At 40.9% G+C, this 16891-nt stretch overlaps 1 protein-coding gene across 1 annotated transcript; it reads right to left on the bottom strand.

Moving 5' to 3' along the window:
- Nucleotides 1-3009: 3009 nt before the first annotated feature.
- LOC149927841 (uncharacterized) lies at nucleotides 3010-3411 on the bottom strand. Its single transcript, XM_090157875.1, has one exon. It carries the CDS (start codon nucleotides 3409-3411, stop codon nucleotides 3010-3012), a length of 402 nt encoding a protein of 133 aa, XP_090014001.1.
- Nucleotides 3412-16891: the final 13480 nt, after the last annotated feature.

The raw sequence follows: 16891 nt of genomic DNA, 5'->3' as shown, positions 1-16891 counted from the left end.
GGCTGGTTCTGTGTCGAGAGCGGCGGCTGGTTCTGTGTCAGGAGCGGCGGCTGGATCTGCGGCGAGAGTGGCGGCTGGTCTGATGTTGAGGCTTTGGGCTGGTTGAGCGTCGCCGTCTGTAACTGGTTCTTGTCGAGCACTACCGTTAGTGTGTCTTCTTCGGAGGCCGTAGCCCCCTTTTATAGGCGACCTTACTCGGGGGTAGGGTTCCCTAACCGGATTGGAACCGGTTGAAGCGAGGTCTGGCAGGAACTATGGGTAAGATGCGGTCCAGAGGTGTGACGGGAGGGCGGTGATAGACCAGGTTGAACGGAGTGTCTCTCGTTGATTCCTGTACCGCCGTGTTGTATGCGAAAGTAGTTCCGGGTAGCGCTTCGTCCCAATTCTGGTGGTCGTCCTCGACGTACATTGACAGCATGGCAGCGAGCGTTTTGTTGAGGCGTTCAGTAAGGCCATTCGTCTGTGGGTGATATGCTGTAGTTCGTACGTGGTTCGTTCCGATTCTGCCTAGGATTTCCTGCGTCAGTTCAGCCATGAACTGGGATCCTCTGTCTGTTAGGGTGTCCTTGGGAGCGCCATGCCGGAAGACTATTTGCTCCACGAAAAATGCCGCGGCTTCTGCAGCGGTGGCGGCAGGAACGGCTCTGGTTTCGGCCCATTTAGTTAGGTAGTCGGTACATACAAGGATAAATGTATTGTTCAGCCGTGACCGTGGAAATGGCCCGAGGAAGTCCATGCCGCATCGAAGGAAGGGTTCGTCGGGGCACGGGAGTGACTGCAGAAGTCCAAGGGGACGTGTTGTCGGTGCTCTTCGAGTTTGGCAGAGACCACAAGAGAGGACGTAGTGTTGGACGGTATGGCGGAGCTTCGGCCAGTAGTAGCGGTCGGAAAGTCGTCGGAAAGTTCGGAAAATTCCCAAGTGCCCTGCGGTGGGGTGGTCGTGACAGGCGTTCAATACGTCCTGGCGGAGTGTTCCCGGAATAACCAAGAGTGGGCGGTTCTTCGCTCTGCGGTAGAGGGTGTTGTTGATAAGGACATACTTCCGGGCTCGGCGGCGGACCTGTACTGCTACGGGGTCGTTGGGGTTTGTCAGACACTCGATGATAGGTTTCCAAACGGGGTGGTCTCCTTGGAGTTGGCGGACATCTGGGAGATCGATGAGCGCGCAGCATGAACCGGCGGGGGTCGGTTCCTCTGGCGATTCGTCCGTGATGAGTCGGCTCAAACAGTCGGCGTTGGAGTGTCGTTTGCCGCTCCGATGATAGATCTCCATTTCTTGGGCCTGGGTGTCTAGGGACCATCGGGCCAGGCGGGTATGCGGGTCTTTCAAACTTCTTAACCAGCAGAGGGCGTGATGGTCGGTCACGATGCGGACTGGGCGACCGTGGATGTAGGGGCGAAAGCGCCCTAACGCCCAGACGAGAGCAAGACACTCTTTTTCGGTGGTGCTGTAGTTTATTTCTGGTGCCGATAGAGTGCGACTGGCGTAAGCGATTACATGTCATCTTCTCGCTGGCTCAGGACGGCGCCGATACCCTTGTCGCTGGCATCTGGGTGTATCTCGGTAGGCAATGCTGGGTCGAAATGGCTCAGGATGGGCGGGCTGGCTAGCTTTGTCTTCAGAGTCTGAAAAGCGACGTCCTGTTTTTTGGTCCAAGTAAAGGGTATGTTGCTACTGGTGAGTTCAGTGAGTGGTCGAGCGATTTTGGCGAAACCGTTGACGAAGCGACGGTAGTAGGAGCACAGCCCCAGGAAGGACTGGAGGTCTTTACGGGTAGACGGAGGGCGGAAGTTCTTGACAGAGGCGGTGAGTTCGGGATCCGTAGCTATGCCTTCCCCGGAAACGATGTGACCCAAGAATTTGATGGACGGGCAGGCGAAGTGGCATTTCTCGGGTTTGAGTGACAGTCCTGCGGCGCATATTCTTTCGAGCACTTGGCGGAGACGAGATAAGTGTTCGGACAGAGTGGTGGAGAACACCACAATGTCATCCAAGTACACGAGGCAGGTGCCCCACTTTAACCCAGCGAGTACGACGTCCATGGCTCGTTGGATGGTAGCTAGTGCGTTTACGAGTCCGAAGGGCATAACATTAAACTCGTAGAGCCCATCCGGGGTACTGAATGCCGTCTTTTCGCGGTCCTCTTGAGCGACTGGTATTTGCCAATACCCTGAAGCGAGATCCATTGTGGAAAAGAATCTAGCGCCCTGCAGTCGGTCGAGCGCGTCGTCGATGCGTGGTAACGGGTAAACATCCTTTTTCGTCAGGGTATTTAATCGACGAAGGTCCACGCAAAATCTTGTGGTTCCATCCTTTTTCCGTACGAGTACAACTCGGGATGACCATGGGCTGCGGGACGGACGAATGACATCATTTGCGGCCATCTTCTGAACTTCGTTGCGAATCGTATCGCGTTCTGGGAATGACGAGCGGTTAGGCGGGAGATGAACAGGAAGATGACCTTCGGTATTGATGTGATGCGGTGGTAATCGTGATTGTCGCACTGGTTCGTCCGTCTGGTGAAAGCATTGGCTGAAATCCCTCAACACGTTCTCTACTTCCGTTCGTTCGCCGGGGGAAAGAGTTTCGGAAATGGTGGAACGGCGCCAAGCCTCTTCTTCCACCAGGCCTATATGATTAATGGGGGCGGCTTTGATCCTGCGGTCCTTGTGCCTCTCGATCGTTCCGATGTTCATCCGAGGTTGAATGACTTGATCCTGCCCGGATAGGTTAGCGATAGCGATGGTTGACCTCCCTTGCGCAATTTCGATGACAGCGTTTGGCACAGAGATCCCTGTTTTTAGGTGAAGTTCGCGGTTCGGGGTCATCACGCCGTGCGAGAAGCGGATTGCTTGGCCAAGATAAATCGGTATGAGGGTTTTGGTCCAGGGCTGAATGGTCATCGGTTCTGCTAGATCCACAAACGCAGTCAGAGCGGAATCATCCTCGGTATACGGTGAGGTGGGAAGCTCGGTAAGGATCAGCGCTACGGTGGGTTGATCTTCGGGTCACGGGTTTGTTCGATCCTCGTTCGGGAGACGGAGAACGTCCGGAGAGCCAAAGTCAAGTACAGCGTGATGGCGGCGCGCCCAATCGATTCCAAGGACGATATCGGCGGGGAGATGAGCCATGACGATGGTCCGTTGAGTGAAGGTTTGTCCGAGAATGTCTAAAGTTACGTCTGTCTGACCGGAGGCGAAGGCGACGTGACCGAAAGCGGATCGCAGCGGCTGATGTGACGGGGCGAGTTCAATGTTGAGTTTGGAGGCGAATCGTTCGTGTAGAGAGGAGATGGCGGAGCCGGAATCGATAAGGGCCATGGTCGGGATGTTGTTCACCATGCACGGGATCCACAGCAGTTGTTTATCGGCGGCAGATGAGTCGGCGGTTGGTGGGCGTTCTAATTCCATCGCAAACGTGTTGGTCTGTCCAGCAGAGGTCTTTAAAGAGTTTATAAGAGCCGTGGTTTCCTGCTTTATAGAGGGCAAAAGGTTTCTATTTTCAATTGATTTCAATACTTCTCCGGCCCACAAAACTACATCTCCGGCCCACAAAACGCCCTTTAAATAGGCAGCCACCCCTTCAGCAAAAGTAACTATTTTTCCCGTTAATGAATTTCTAAAATATGGAATTTTTTTTATTAAATAACGTTATTCTAAAAGGAGAAACCTTTCGGACGATCTGGAGTTTAACGTCGAATTGGACGACGAATTCGACTAATTGGCAGGTTAGATACCGTTCACTCAGAGCCGTAACAAGGTGTTCTGGCGCCCTTGGCAAATTGAAAAGTTGGCGCCCCTCCCCCTCAGTGGTGTAGCAAGGGGGGATTTCGACCCCCGAGGACCTTGACCAGCGCGCTCCCCCTGGAAATTTCGGGCGCTAACGACCTTCACCAGCAGATGCACGGTGCCCAAAGAGGTAGCGCCGATACAACGTTTGGAATATTAAAAGATTCTTTGTCAAGTGTTAAAACGATTGGTCACTACGCAGTTAATATTAGGTATGATAGCCATCGAATACTTATAATGATTACGTAAATACACCATAAAGTGTCTGTAATATGAAATTGTGCAAGTCAAATAACAATATAAATTTTACTATAGGAAAAATATAACCATAATAAACCAATTAAAGACGGAAATAAGTTTACTTTTTTAATATTATAACACATTTAATTTAAATAAAACGCTTAAAACTGAACTTTTCTTGCTTTTAACGAGGCAAAGTCATTTATTATATCATCGAAGTCTATATTTTCGGCCATCTTCTGTTCAATTGAAAGAATTTCAAGATTAGTCAGTCGTTCTTGACCCATACTAGATCGGAGATAATTCTATATTAGTTTTAGTTTACTAAAACTGGGCTCGCAGGACGCCACTGTAACTGGTAGGGTCAAGAATATCCTGAGAGCAATTTCAATATTTGGGTAAGCGTCTTTAATTGAATATTTGGTAATATATCTTAACAAGTCCAGTTCGGTAGCTGCCTCTAGATCTTCAAATATTTCCGTAGCTTGTGCTTTAAAACATATAATTTCAGTTACTAATTCCTCAGCATTTATATCCTTTGGATATTTAATACCAAAATCGGCAGCACATTTTTTGAGGAAACTTGCAGATTAATTTTTTAAGGATTTTCCCGATAAAAAAATAAAATCGGATGAATGGATTCAAATGTTTCATATCGTTCCGTCATTTCCATCATCAATCTATCATAAACGGCGTTTATTTCTTTCTTAAAGTTTTGTTCTGGTGTGAAAAAGTAACCATCGTCTTTTGTCATGTCTTTTTCCTCCTTCTATCCGAAAAAGTATTTTCAATACCCATTACATCAGCTGTTTGTCTCCCATAATCTGTCACGGAATCTATGTCTTCATCACGCATTGTTTGAAAGGTGTTTTTGAGACCTCTTAACATCTTTACCGCTTCATTAAGAGAAACACGTTTGCTCTGGACGGTTTTGTTTATTTTATCTTCGTTAAAATTCTATTCCACAACTGTAAAAGGCATAAGAATCGGAAATCAAGCTGTTATACGAGAGCTTTCGCACCAGAAACGGTGTCCGAGTTATATTTTGTGTTGTTTTTCATTTCGTTTAATATTGAGAAAACATCAGTAACTTTTTTTTAAGAGCAGCTATTGCATTTTGTTTCGAGGACCACCTTGTTTCACAATGACCCTTAAGAGTGATTCCGAGATTTTCTACTAAAACTTCCCATCTACTTGTAGAAGCACTTAAAAAATTAAAAATATTTTGCACAATACCAAAAAAAGACACCATCATAGGCGACACGCTAGCTGAATGTGTTCTAACAAGGTTCAAGGTATGGGCAGCACAGGGAACAAATCGAGCTAATTTATTTACTTGGGATATTCGAGCTTGAACCACCTTTGTATTTCCCGGCCATGTTGACACCATTATCATATCCTTGCCCCCGACAATCTTCAATATTCAGTCCATCAGACTTTAGTTTTGTCAATATTTCAGCCGAAAGGCCTTCTCCAGTTTTTTTATGAGTATCGACAAAGTCAATAAAACTCTCTTCTATGTTACATTGGCCATCTGATATATCCACATATCGTACCATTTGAGACATTTGCTCAACACGCCCGCTGTCAGGTGTGCAGACCAGTAAAATTATAAAGTATTTTGCTTTTTTAATTTTTTCCAAAATTTCAATTCGGACTTTATCCCCAATTAATTTTAATATTTCGTTTTGAATAACGGGTGAAAAATAGGACGGTGCTTGTTTCACTGATTTTACGTATGCAATATGTTCTGCTAGTTGTGGATGGTAATGACTTATAAGCTTCAAGGTACTCAAAAAGACACCACACCCAGGCTGTCCAATGACTTCCGTATTGCCCCTTAAAGCCAAGTTGTTTTTCGCACAGTGTAGAATTACATCCACAATAACCTTCAAAATGTTGCACCAATTTTGCGTTTCTTTTTGTACAGAGTTTTGAATTTCCGAGTCCAAAGTTTTCCCATCTTTCAAACGTTTTTCAAATTCTTTCCAGGTCTTGTAGCATATTCGATGGGAAGTAGAATTTTCATGTACTTGAAGAATAGGGTTTAAATGTTTCCAATCTTGAAACCCTTGTAGAGGATCCCCTTACCCTCGCGCGCCCTTGGTGGGGGTGGCCCCCGCCAATGCCTAGTTACGCACAGCCTATTTCTTGTAAAAATGAGGCTCCGGCAATTTAACTCGAAACCAAGTTTTAAGTTTGGCCTAAATTCGACTGAACAGAAAGTGGTTATTAAGGTCACAGTAAATTTTTCTGAATAAACCCCAATAAGTTTTTGCATCAGTGGGATCTCGCTTTTTCCTACAGAAAACTAATAAACCATTTTCAAATTGTCGGTTAGTCTTAATTAAGTTTTTCGCCTTGAAGGCCTATCGGCCGAAGTACCGCAATTTTCCCCCAATAAAGCTTAGTTTTATCCCCCCCGTTACTTGTTCACGTTTTTACTCCTAACTTTCTAGACCATTGGTGGTTCTCGTGTTTTTATTTTATCAAGTAACTTACATTATCAGGAAGCCAATGATCAAATGAACAAGTAAAATATGAAGAAGTTTAGTTTCTATTCCGAAAATCTATTTCCAACTTACTCTTCAATTTGTACGTTTTCAATTAAGCGCTACAACTTTGTCAATGACAGTTAGAGGTCGGGGATGGTTAACTTTTATTCAATAGATAAAGCTCTCAAAATTATTCGTAAACGTTTTGATCAAGTAATTTATATTTCTGTATTATCCGATTAATTTTTCGGAAAAACAACGTTTTACGAATAATCCATGTTTTTTAATCATTTTCCGAAATATTAACCGGTAAATTTCTTTGTTTAAATTTTTTCCCCGAAAAAAATCAATTTAAACATGGATAATGATTAACCGTTACCGACCTCTATTTATAACCTACCGCAGACTTTTATAAAAGACGAGTTGTATGCAAAATATCCTCAATTATCCTGAATTAGAGATGGAAATACTAGGCCTGGCAATGTGGGGAATTCGGACATTAGATACTAGAGACACCTAGCGGACACCATAGTCAAAATTTCGTCCGCGTGTTCGTTGGGACTTGGTTAGAAATGGCTGCCGGTCTTAAAATCGTGTTAAAGATTTATTTATTTTGTCTTCAAATTAAATAAACATCTCCGAAATTAGTTTCGTAGAATCCAGGTAGAATATTCGCGTTTCAGCTTGTACAAAAAATCGTTGTGAATAGAATGAAAAGTAGGCAAAATTTATAGTGACAAAAAATTCCGCCTATTTTTACGATGGCGCTACACTCGTATGTCCGAAATTGTATAGCTCTCTCGTTGCCGAAGCTAAAACAGCGAGTAAGTGATGGGGGAATACAAATTTATGTTCCAGGTACGCAGTATTATATTTCCATACTCCTAGATTAGATTAGGGCGCGCTGTTCAAAGGGTTTTTTGTTGTCCCTTATTTTTCTAGTTTTCGTAAATTTAGTTATTCTGGTCAGAATTTTTTTCATGTTATTGGTGCTTGAACTAGTTTTGGTGCCTTTTGGATAAGATTTTTCTTAGCTCTGTGAGTTATTATATGCGTTATTTGAATTAGTTGGGCTGGTTTGTGCGCGTTAGCCTATTTTTAGGGTTATTTTTCGATTTTCGGGCGCGTGCCGTGTCTGCCGTTTGATTTTGATACCGAGGTCGAGGCTTCGTTTTTAGCTGAGTGGCTTGTGGGTCCTGATAGCACTTTTGAGGAGAAACTGATAGCACGTCTGAATGGTTTTAATAAACGTCAAAATAGGAACAGACCAAGCGTTACAGTTCCACGTGGGAAATCCAGAAGTACCAGCCCAAAAAACTCGCACTGGAGCCTGACGCGGGGAAGTCAGGCCTAGAAATTCACGATCTTCTGTATGAGGTACATGTACCTACAGATAAGAACCTACACTACTTCCCTGTTAAAGATGAGGCCCTACCTCCGAGTCATGGCCAAACCCGATCTAAAGGCAAAGTAAAGCGTGGCAAAAGAAAGAGGCAAAAGGCGAGCCGGAATCTCTCTTGTTTCCGTTTCGGGTTCCAGAATATTCAGGGTGGTCGGCTGAGCTAGCCAAGATTATGGACAAAGATAAAAAGCTGTTTTTCTGCATACTTGAGTCGCATCTATGCGATGGTGAGTCACCTCCTTGTCAAGACAATTTGCACTGGTATGGTGTGAATCGTCAAGGTAAAGACAAAAAGGATGGGGGTGTTGGAGTACTGCTTGCGGCGTCAGAGCGTCTGTTGAGGTTCAAGGTGTTAGTAGTGACCATAATGCTGTATTTTTGGAATTTGACTTTACTACATCTTCGGCTAATACGCTTGCGAAAATGCAGCCAGGCCCAGTGGAGCGGAAATTATTCTGGAATTTTGTAGATGATATTGGTCTAGAAATTTTTTCTAAAGCATTGGAAGTGAGGGCGGAGAGTGGTTTGCACACTTACGAGGATTTTGTTGCGGCTGTTAGTGAGGTGATGGAAATAACTATCTCGAAGAAAACCACGGCTAACATTTTAAAGAATGGCTTTACTCCTAAACGCTGATGGGATGATGAGGTAGCGCGGGTGATCTCTGATGCGAGTAAGCAGCATCGGCTATCCATCCGTGATAAGAAAGACGTTGTTATTGTTAAACAAAAGTGGTTGGCTTACAAGGAAGCTAAATTGAAACCTAAAACAATGATGAAAATCAAAAACCGTCACTCAAAAAAGTAGAGAAAGAAATTGAACAAGCAGCAAAACATAAGGGTCGTAAGTTTTGGAAGAACCTAAAGAAACTGAGACTGACTGGAAAGCATGAAATCCAACGTCCCACGCGTATCTCTTCGAAATCTGGTGTTCTTCTGGCCGAAAAATCTGCGATAGCTAGCCGAATAGTTGAATATATGCGTGATATAGAGGAAGAACTAACTGCCTCCATCGTAACAGACTGTAGTGACGCATTTCCGGTGCCTGGTGATATGTGGTCTGAGAAATGCGCGGCTCCTAATGAACCTGATTGGTGCACTGCAACTCAAATTTCAGCTACTGTTAATTTTCTCTCCGAGTTTTCCTACAAAGATGTGACCGACGTCATAGCTCGTTTTGAAAATTGGAAAAGCTGCTGGCTTTGACGGGTTGTATGCTGAGGTTCTGAAGCGTCTCGGTCCAACTGCTAAAACGGCTCTCTATAACATTTTCAACGCCATTCGGGCTGAACAAGATATTCCGTGTGCGTGGCAAACGACTAGAGTCACCCTTCTATATAAAGGCAAGGGAAAGAATGAACTGGAACTTGACTCTTTCCGCCCAATTGCGGTGGTCTCAGTGATGTACAAGTTGTACTCCATGTTTCCCAAAGACAAGCTTAGCGTATATGTCGAGGATTGCGGTCTTCTTAATGAGGAACAAGTGGGCTTTCGTCGGGATAGGAGGATAACGGATCACCTTTTCGTTATCACAAGTTTGATAGAGCTGTAGTTTAAAATGAATAAACCCTTGGAAGTGTCATTTTTGGACATAAAAAAGGCGTATGACAGCGTTGATAGGTCCCTCCTTTGGAAAAGTCTGTTATCAAAAGGTCTCCCAGCTGAAATAGTACGTGACATCTCTAGATTGTATACCCACTGCCACTATACCTACAGCCTGGACGGTATTACCACGGGAAGGGTCGAGAGTCATTTGGGCTTACGACAGGGCTGCTCACTCTCTCCTATGCTGTTTGTTCTTTATCTGGATGATCTTGCCGTTGAAATCCGACTAGCGAACGTTGGAGCGGTCTAAATTCTTTGCCCGGACAAAGGTGTCTGCGTGACACGGATAGAGAGGGGAAGGGGTGGGCTGAGAAAAGAGAACGAACGCGAGCGAAAAGGGTCGAAGGTCGTGCCATTCAGCAGCTAAGTGAGGCAATTAGAGCCAGAGAGGTAAACTCCCGTCTCTCTTAATACCCGCGTCTCGTGACAGCGTGAGGTCAGGGGTTTCGGTCTTGCGGTCACCGGCTATTGGTCCCGTGGTCAAAAACTACAAAGGTTAGCAATCTCAAGACGCCCCTATAACCTGACGTCAGGGGCCACAATGCCACAGGCCAAATTTCGTGCGAATCGGACAATTATCTTGGGCGTGCATAGAAGGTAACAAACCAATATATATATACATATATATATACATACAAACATCAGATTTTATTCATATATATATATATATATATATATATATATATATATATTGTTTATTTTGTTCAGTGTTTTATTGTTGCCCCCCTGATTCTAAGGGTTGTACTCTGGTACGGCTTAACGAAATCTCTAAACCTTTAAACCTCGATGAAAATATATATTTTTAAAAACATTAAATTATATTGAAATTTTGCGGAAATTTACAAATTATATTGTTCCCTACTTAATACGTATAACCTGGAAATTTCAAAACTGTACCTATTACCGTTCTTGAGAGAAAAATCACACATCCTATATACAGGGTGCTTCAATTTGATCGTCTCAAAAATTTCAATCTTGAATTCAGAAATTTGCAGTTTGTTTGTTTATTTGTTTGTCTTTAATGTGTAAATTTCTGAAAATATTTCATGCTTTAAAAATTACTTTTTCACGGAGAGTATGCTGTGAAATTTAAAAATAAGTTGTTTCTGTCGTAGGTTATATTTTTCAATAGGACAATAGCATAAGTGTATAATATTATTACATAAGTGTGACACTTCCTATTCTTATCGTGCAAAAAGGTTAACTGAGAGCTATTCACAAGACTGATTGCATTACCGACGTTTGGCATCCGCTTGTTAACGCGTCACACGTAGCGCCTCGCCAGGGGGAGATTTTCTTCTTGTGATGACGTCACTCGGTTACTAGCTCTCTGTAAAATACTCCCCAAAATGACAAACTTATGGAACAATATTATAGACTTATGGCAATAGCTATTGAAATAAACAAGTTGATGCTTCTTAAAACAAGTACGCATATTTCACGAAACGTTAGTGACAGGAATCCAAAGGCTGAAACGTTTTCTGATTCAGTTTAAAAAAACTTTTTAAAAGTACCTTTTTTCTCATTTTAAAAATTAATTAAATAAATAATTAATTATTTATGTAGGACCTGTTGAAAATTAACGTGGTTAAGTTTTAACACAACTATTAACTATGTTTGGTCGGAGGAAATAAAAAGACGTTCATAAGTGACAATAACAAAAACAAATCTATTCTCAAACCAAAAGTTACAAAGGTCATAAACAAAACAAAATGACGTCATGTAGTCTGGACGATTCTATTCCGAGACTCATATAAACAAAAATATAATGTTTATTTATGCGCCTCACTAGATGGCAATAGTGTTCCAGCGATATATATTTCCAACACTCCTCCTTGTCGCTAACATATTAAGCTTCATCGAACTCCCAACACGCGAAGTTGTTCTTGCATTTTTCTTCCACTAATTTTCTTGGTAAACATGTCTGCTAAATTTGCATCACTCTCCAAGTAGACAAATGTTACTTTCTCTTCCTCGACCAATTCTCGCAAGAAATAGTGCTTTAGATCGATGTGTTTGCTTCTTTCTGAAGTTTCTCTTTTCTTTGCCATTAATATCGCCCCTTGATTATCCACTTGAATTTTTATTGGTTTCGTGATCAGATTGGATAGTCCTATCTGTTCCAATAGATTTCTCCACCAAAGCGTTTCTTTAACGACTTCGCACATGCCTACGTATTCAGCTTCTACTGTTGACAACTCAACCTTTTTCTGTTTTCTACTTCTCCAAGAAATAACGCTGCCGGCGAATTTTATGACATATCCGGACCAGCTTCTTCTATCTAGTTTATCGCTTCCCCAATCCGCATCAGCGAATATCTCCATCTGAAGGCCAGTCTTTGTATAAACTATCTTTGTATCTACAGTTTTCTTCAAATATCTTAGGACATTCTGAACTGCTTTCCAATGTTCGTCCGTAGCTCGATCGTTAAATTGACTCAAATATGTAACTGCGAAAGTTAAATCAGGTCGTGTACCACAAACTAAGTACAGTACACTTCCTTTGGCTTTTCTGTATGGATTCTTGGTCAGTATGTTTGGTTTTAATTCGTTTGAAAGTACTGTTCCACAATCTAAGGGTGTATTAGCTCAACGACTTTCGCTCATTTTGAATACATCTAAGATTTGTTTTGCGTACTTCGATTGGTCTAATGTAATGACTCCGGCTTCAGGTCTACTAACTTTGATAGACAGTAGGTGAGAAATTTTTCCAAGGTTATTAACTTCAAATTCTTCTCCGAGTTTCTTTACAAAACTATCTAAGTACTTTCCCAAGCCTACTCCTATGATATCATCAACGTAAACTCCAATTATTAGTTTACCAGTTTTATAATAAATGCACGGATCAGCTTCTGAGCGTCTCAAATCTAAGCTCTGTATAAAATTATCCAGGCGCTTATTCCATTATCTTCCTGATTGATGTAGTCCATACAAAGCCTTCTTTAACAGTAAAACTTTATTGTTGTCACCGTCTGTCAAATATTCAGGTTGTTCCATATAAACTTGCTCAGTCAGATCACTGTTGACGTAGGCTGATACGATATCAACGTGAATTCTTCCCAGTTTTTCTCAGTTAGAAGACTTATCAGAAATCTTACTGATCTCATTTTTACTACTGGACTGTAGGTTTCGTTGTAATCTACACCAGGCGTTTGACCAAAGCCTTGAGCCACTAGTCTCGCCTTGTATCTGTTTACATTTCCGTCTTCGTCTACTTTCTTTCGGAATATCCATTTACTTCCAATGACTGTCTGATTAACTGGTCTATTTACAAGCTCCAAAGTATTACGTGATTTTAAGCTCTAATTTTCTTCAGTCATTGCTTTTAACCACTCTTTTGAATTTTTGGAAAATAAAGCTTCATTGACCGTTTTCGGTGTGTAATCAATATCTTCTTGATCCCACGAAAGCGCGCATTTCATTTGATAATCGTTTTTAGCCGCAATTCGGTTTGACAACCTATGGTTTTCAAAGTGTGGTAGCGGTAGTTCAGTTCTGTCAATGTCAAAATTTGGGGCTTCTTCTTCCTCGAATAAATCAAATTGTTTCATATTGAAAGATCCTCATTTGGGTCTCTTTCCTTATTTTCGGTGGTCTTCTCCTCTACGTGATGTACGGGTTTTTCATTTCCATGTAGTACAAGAATATTTTAGCTACTTATTTTTAACAAGTTTCAATTTATCTTGAAAATGGTAAGCTGCTGTAAATTTTTATACCTAACTAATAATATCAGTCGCTTTGAAACTGCAGAGTGGTATAGGTTGTAGGACGCAACACGCTACATCAGTAATATTGTCTGAGTAAAAGTATTGCTTCCCATTTCATTTATTTTTGTACGTTTCTGCATATTTCATTTGCGATTAGCTTTTGAAAAATTTACTTAGATGGCACCACGATAAATACTAAAGCGGTGTTTTTAGAAGTAGATGAAAAAGACTGGACCTTAAAAACGAAGTAAAGTTATAAATCAAATTTCGGGCAGTACCCGGAGTCATTACGCGTTAGAGTTATCGGAACGAAAAATTGCGAACGTCTGTATTGAAAGAACCCCAAAAACTAGCCTCCATCAAAAAGGCGATTTCGTCTCGATATTAATACAAACAAAATAAAAGCTTTGGTGATTAACTAAATGTAAACCTATTTAACCAATGCTTTCCAAAATGTTCGGGATTTCATCCGTTATAGACAGCGTCTCGGATTGCCGTCATAAAACATTTGAACGGAAGCGATAAACAGCAAAAACAAAGTTTCCATAAAAGAATCTGACATTGATGTACGATGTCGTACGAAGCGAAAAGAACTTCTCTTTCAATATACCGGAGGGAAAAAATGAGAACATGGAAAGCAAATAAAACTGCCCGAGGAAACTTACTTTAACCTCCGGTAATTTCTTTATTTGGAAGTAGCATCTTGTGGGCGTTTATTTTCCAGAGTCAAGAGGGTTCAAAGAAAGAATATACCTAGATAGGGCTTATGTAAAGTTTTACTTGTCAGATTTCCAGACAGATTGATCATCGAGCATAAAAAACTGACGGAAACTATATCTAGCGTGCTTAATTTGATCAACTATACCCTAGAGGGCGTGGGTTCGAATGTTATTTTTCCTTAAAGATAATCAAATTTCACGATTTGCGATTAACCTCTTAATTTGGTGGGTGGCCTGGAAAATGACTGGTTATGGTTTACATGTAGAAGATGTATGGTTTAAATGGTCGAGTGTGTTGACCGTTTTGGAAGTAAAACTACCTTTCACCTTCCGCTTGCGTGTTGGTTCAAGTTTCCTAAATCAAAGTAATAGTAGATTAAGAGTTCGGAATTCAATAAGCGAATAAAGAAGAATTCAAAAGAAAATCTTGGCGAGTTTCCTTTGATTTTTCAAAATACAATGTAGGTTGGCTTGAAAAATCGATAACGTACCCGCAGATAAAAATAGTGCCAAAACAGCGACTTTCTATAATTGGAAATATTATTTATATATAGTAAATATACGCTACACTAAGTAATTTTTATATTTAATACACTATGTAAATATTGGCGTTAATCGATTTACGCCTCTAAGGGTCTCTATACCGAATTTTCGAATTTTAAAGTTGACTAAAAAGGAAGAGAAATGTTAGGGATACATAACTCAAGTAATTTAAATTGATATTTAATATAATATGAAAGTAATTTTATAATAGTTGTGGGGGAATTTTTGAGTTCTAAAACAATCTAATTAATTTTAAGCGTCGTTATTCCAATGTTACTGATAAAACAGGAATATAAGGTTAAAAGTTCTTTTATTTTGATTTTAAAAGGTCAAGAAAAATCTCTGAGGAAATTATGGAAATAGAGAAAAGTTATTGAATTTGAATTTGAAAGTATTGCGGTAACCCTCGTATGTAAAAGATGAGTGTTCTAGTTATTTGGGAAACATCATCGAGCAATCCGTAATAATCCTACCGCGGCTCTACATTCGATTGGTACTTTCCAGTAGTTGGTAGATTCCTAGCATATATATCTAATGTAACCTATGAGACCAATACCAAACACTAAATGTTACTAAGTAACGTTTTGCACTCCCCCTTGAGTGGACAAAAAATGCGTCTTAAGCACCTAGGCGTAAAATCTTATTCCTGAATTTACGAACACACTACTTTCACCAGGGCTTAAACCACATAAAAGTTCAAAACGAAATCAATATATATTTAAAGTGCAATATTTACTATATCCCTTATAATTAAATATTTAAGGGTAATGATTTGGTTTATTTAAAAATAATTCCGATGAAAATTAAGAAATAGGTACCAATTAAAAATTACAGTTTATAATGATTATTTTTATCAATATAAATATAATCAACTTGAATTTTATCAAATTTGAATGACTTATCACTTTTTCACACCCTTCCCCGTGCGATTACATTTATTAACGTTTAAATAAAATCAAATTTAATGGCATAAAGTACTTTTAAAGTTGCAAAACTTTCATTACTGCGAAGAAACTTTTCAACGAATTTTTCTTTTAAATCCATCCTCGTAAGTGAAGAAAGGCAATTGAGTCTGTCCCTGAAAAGGGAAGATAAATTCACCTCGTGATTGCAGATAGGAAATTATAAGTCTATACACTTGGACAGGGTTGCCACAAAATTGACAGATTCAAATTCCCTGACTATTCCCTGTTTTCCCTGACCATTTTAAGAGATTTTCCCTGACTTATTAAGGCCAAATTTTTTTTTTATATTTCACTTTTATCAGAAGTTAATAAATTTAGATGGACTTATATTTCAGTTAAAAGGTTATTGTAATGTTGAAAAAATTAGCCAAACATTCAAGGAAATCATTGATAATCACAGAATTTGTTATAGATCTAGATTTAAATTACCTTCAAAAAGTGCCAAGATCAAATTGAATTCCCTGACTTTTCCCTGAATTTTTACCAATTCTTAAAATTCCCTGACATTTCCCTGACTTTTTAGGCCCATTTTTAAATTCCCTGACTTTTCCCTGATTTCCCTGTTTTCCCTGACGTGTGGCAACCCTGTTGGAATGCCCAAAGCCCCATTTGCTTAAACTACGTCAACTGTAAGACAACGCTTATATTAAGATATTTCGGTGTCTGGGGTGGATAAGAAGTCGAAAATGGAAGACGTTCTTGCGGAAAATAAATTTACTAGAAAATAGATTTAAGAAACCCGGATTCATTCTCACACTGAAATTCTTTGAATTTTTTTGTTCCGGAAACTGGTCTAGTTACGCTTAAATAGAGAAAATAGAATGAGTGAACTTCTGTTATAGCCAAGGCTTAATGTTCTGATGGGAATTATCTAGATGAGTGAACACGCGTGTTTCTCTCCTATCGTGGCTGGCGGAAACTTTAATTCAAGAAACTAATTAAGCCAGAGCCCTTAAATTATAATCCGTTGACCTAATTGGAGGTTCCTATTCGCTGTAAGAAAAAAACCCCTATTACCTGCCTGTCAATGCTTTTCGTGGAAATCCAATCGCTTAACATAGAGCATAGCGCCGATCTGATTTCGATTTGCGGCGGCATTTGGTGAAAAACACCCGGCGGCGGTGCGTTAGGGGAAAAATCTATCCCCCCTCCTTTGAAAATTTCCAATGATAATTCCAAAATGTCTTACAATGAAAAAATAAAGTTACGTAGAAAATCTAAAAAGAAACTCAGCAGCGGGAACAACTATCGGCGGCGGCGTCGGCAACGCGCCGAAAAGTAAATGACTCGGCGGCGGGGGTTAGGCGCCAGAGAAAATATCGGCGACGAAGCAGTCTAAGCAGTCGACGGTTCTCTACATAGACATAATAAAGAAATAGACACCTTACGCGGAGTTTGATTTGCCAAAAATATACGGGAGCGATAACT

Source organism: Leiobunum rupestre, chromosome 9 (assembly GCF_980474605.1).
Source record: "Leiobunum rupestre chromosome 9, qqLeiRupe1.1.hap1, whole genome shotgun sequence".
NCBI classification, from domain to species: Eukaryota; Metazoa; Arthropoda; class Arachnida; order Opiliones; family Sclerosomatidae; genus Leiobunum; species Leiobunum rupestre.
This window is presented reverse-complemented; position numbering and strand designations above follow the sequence as displayed.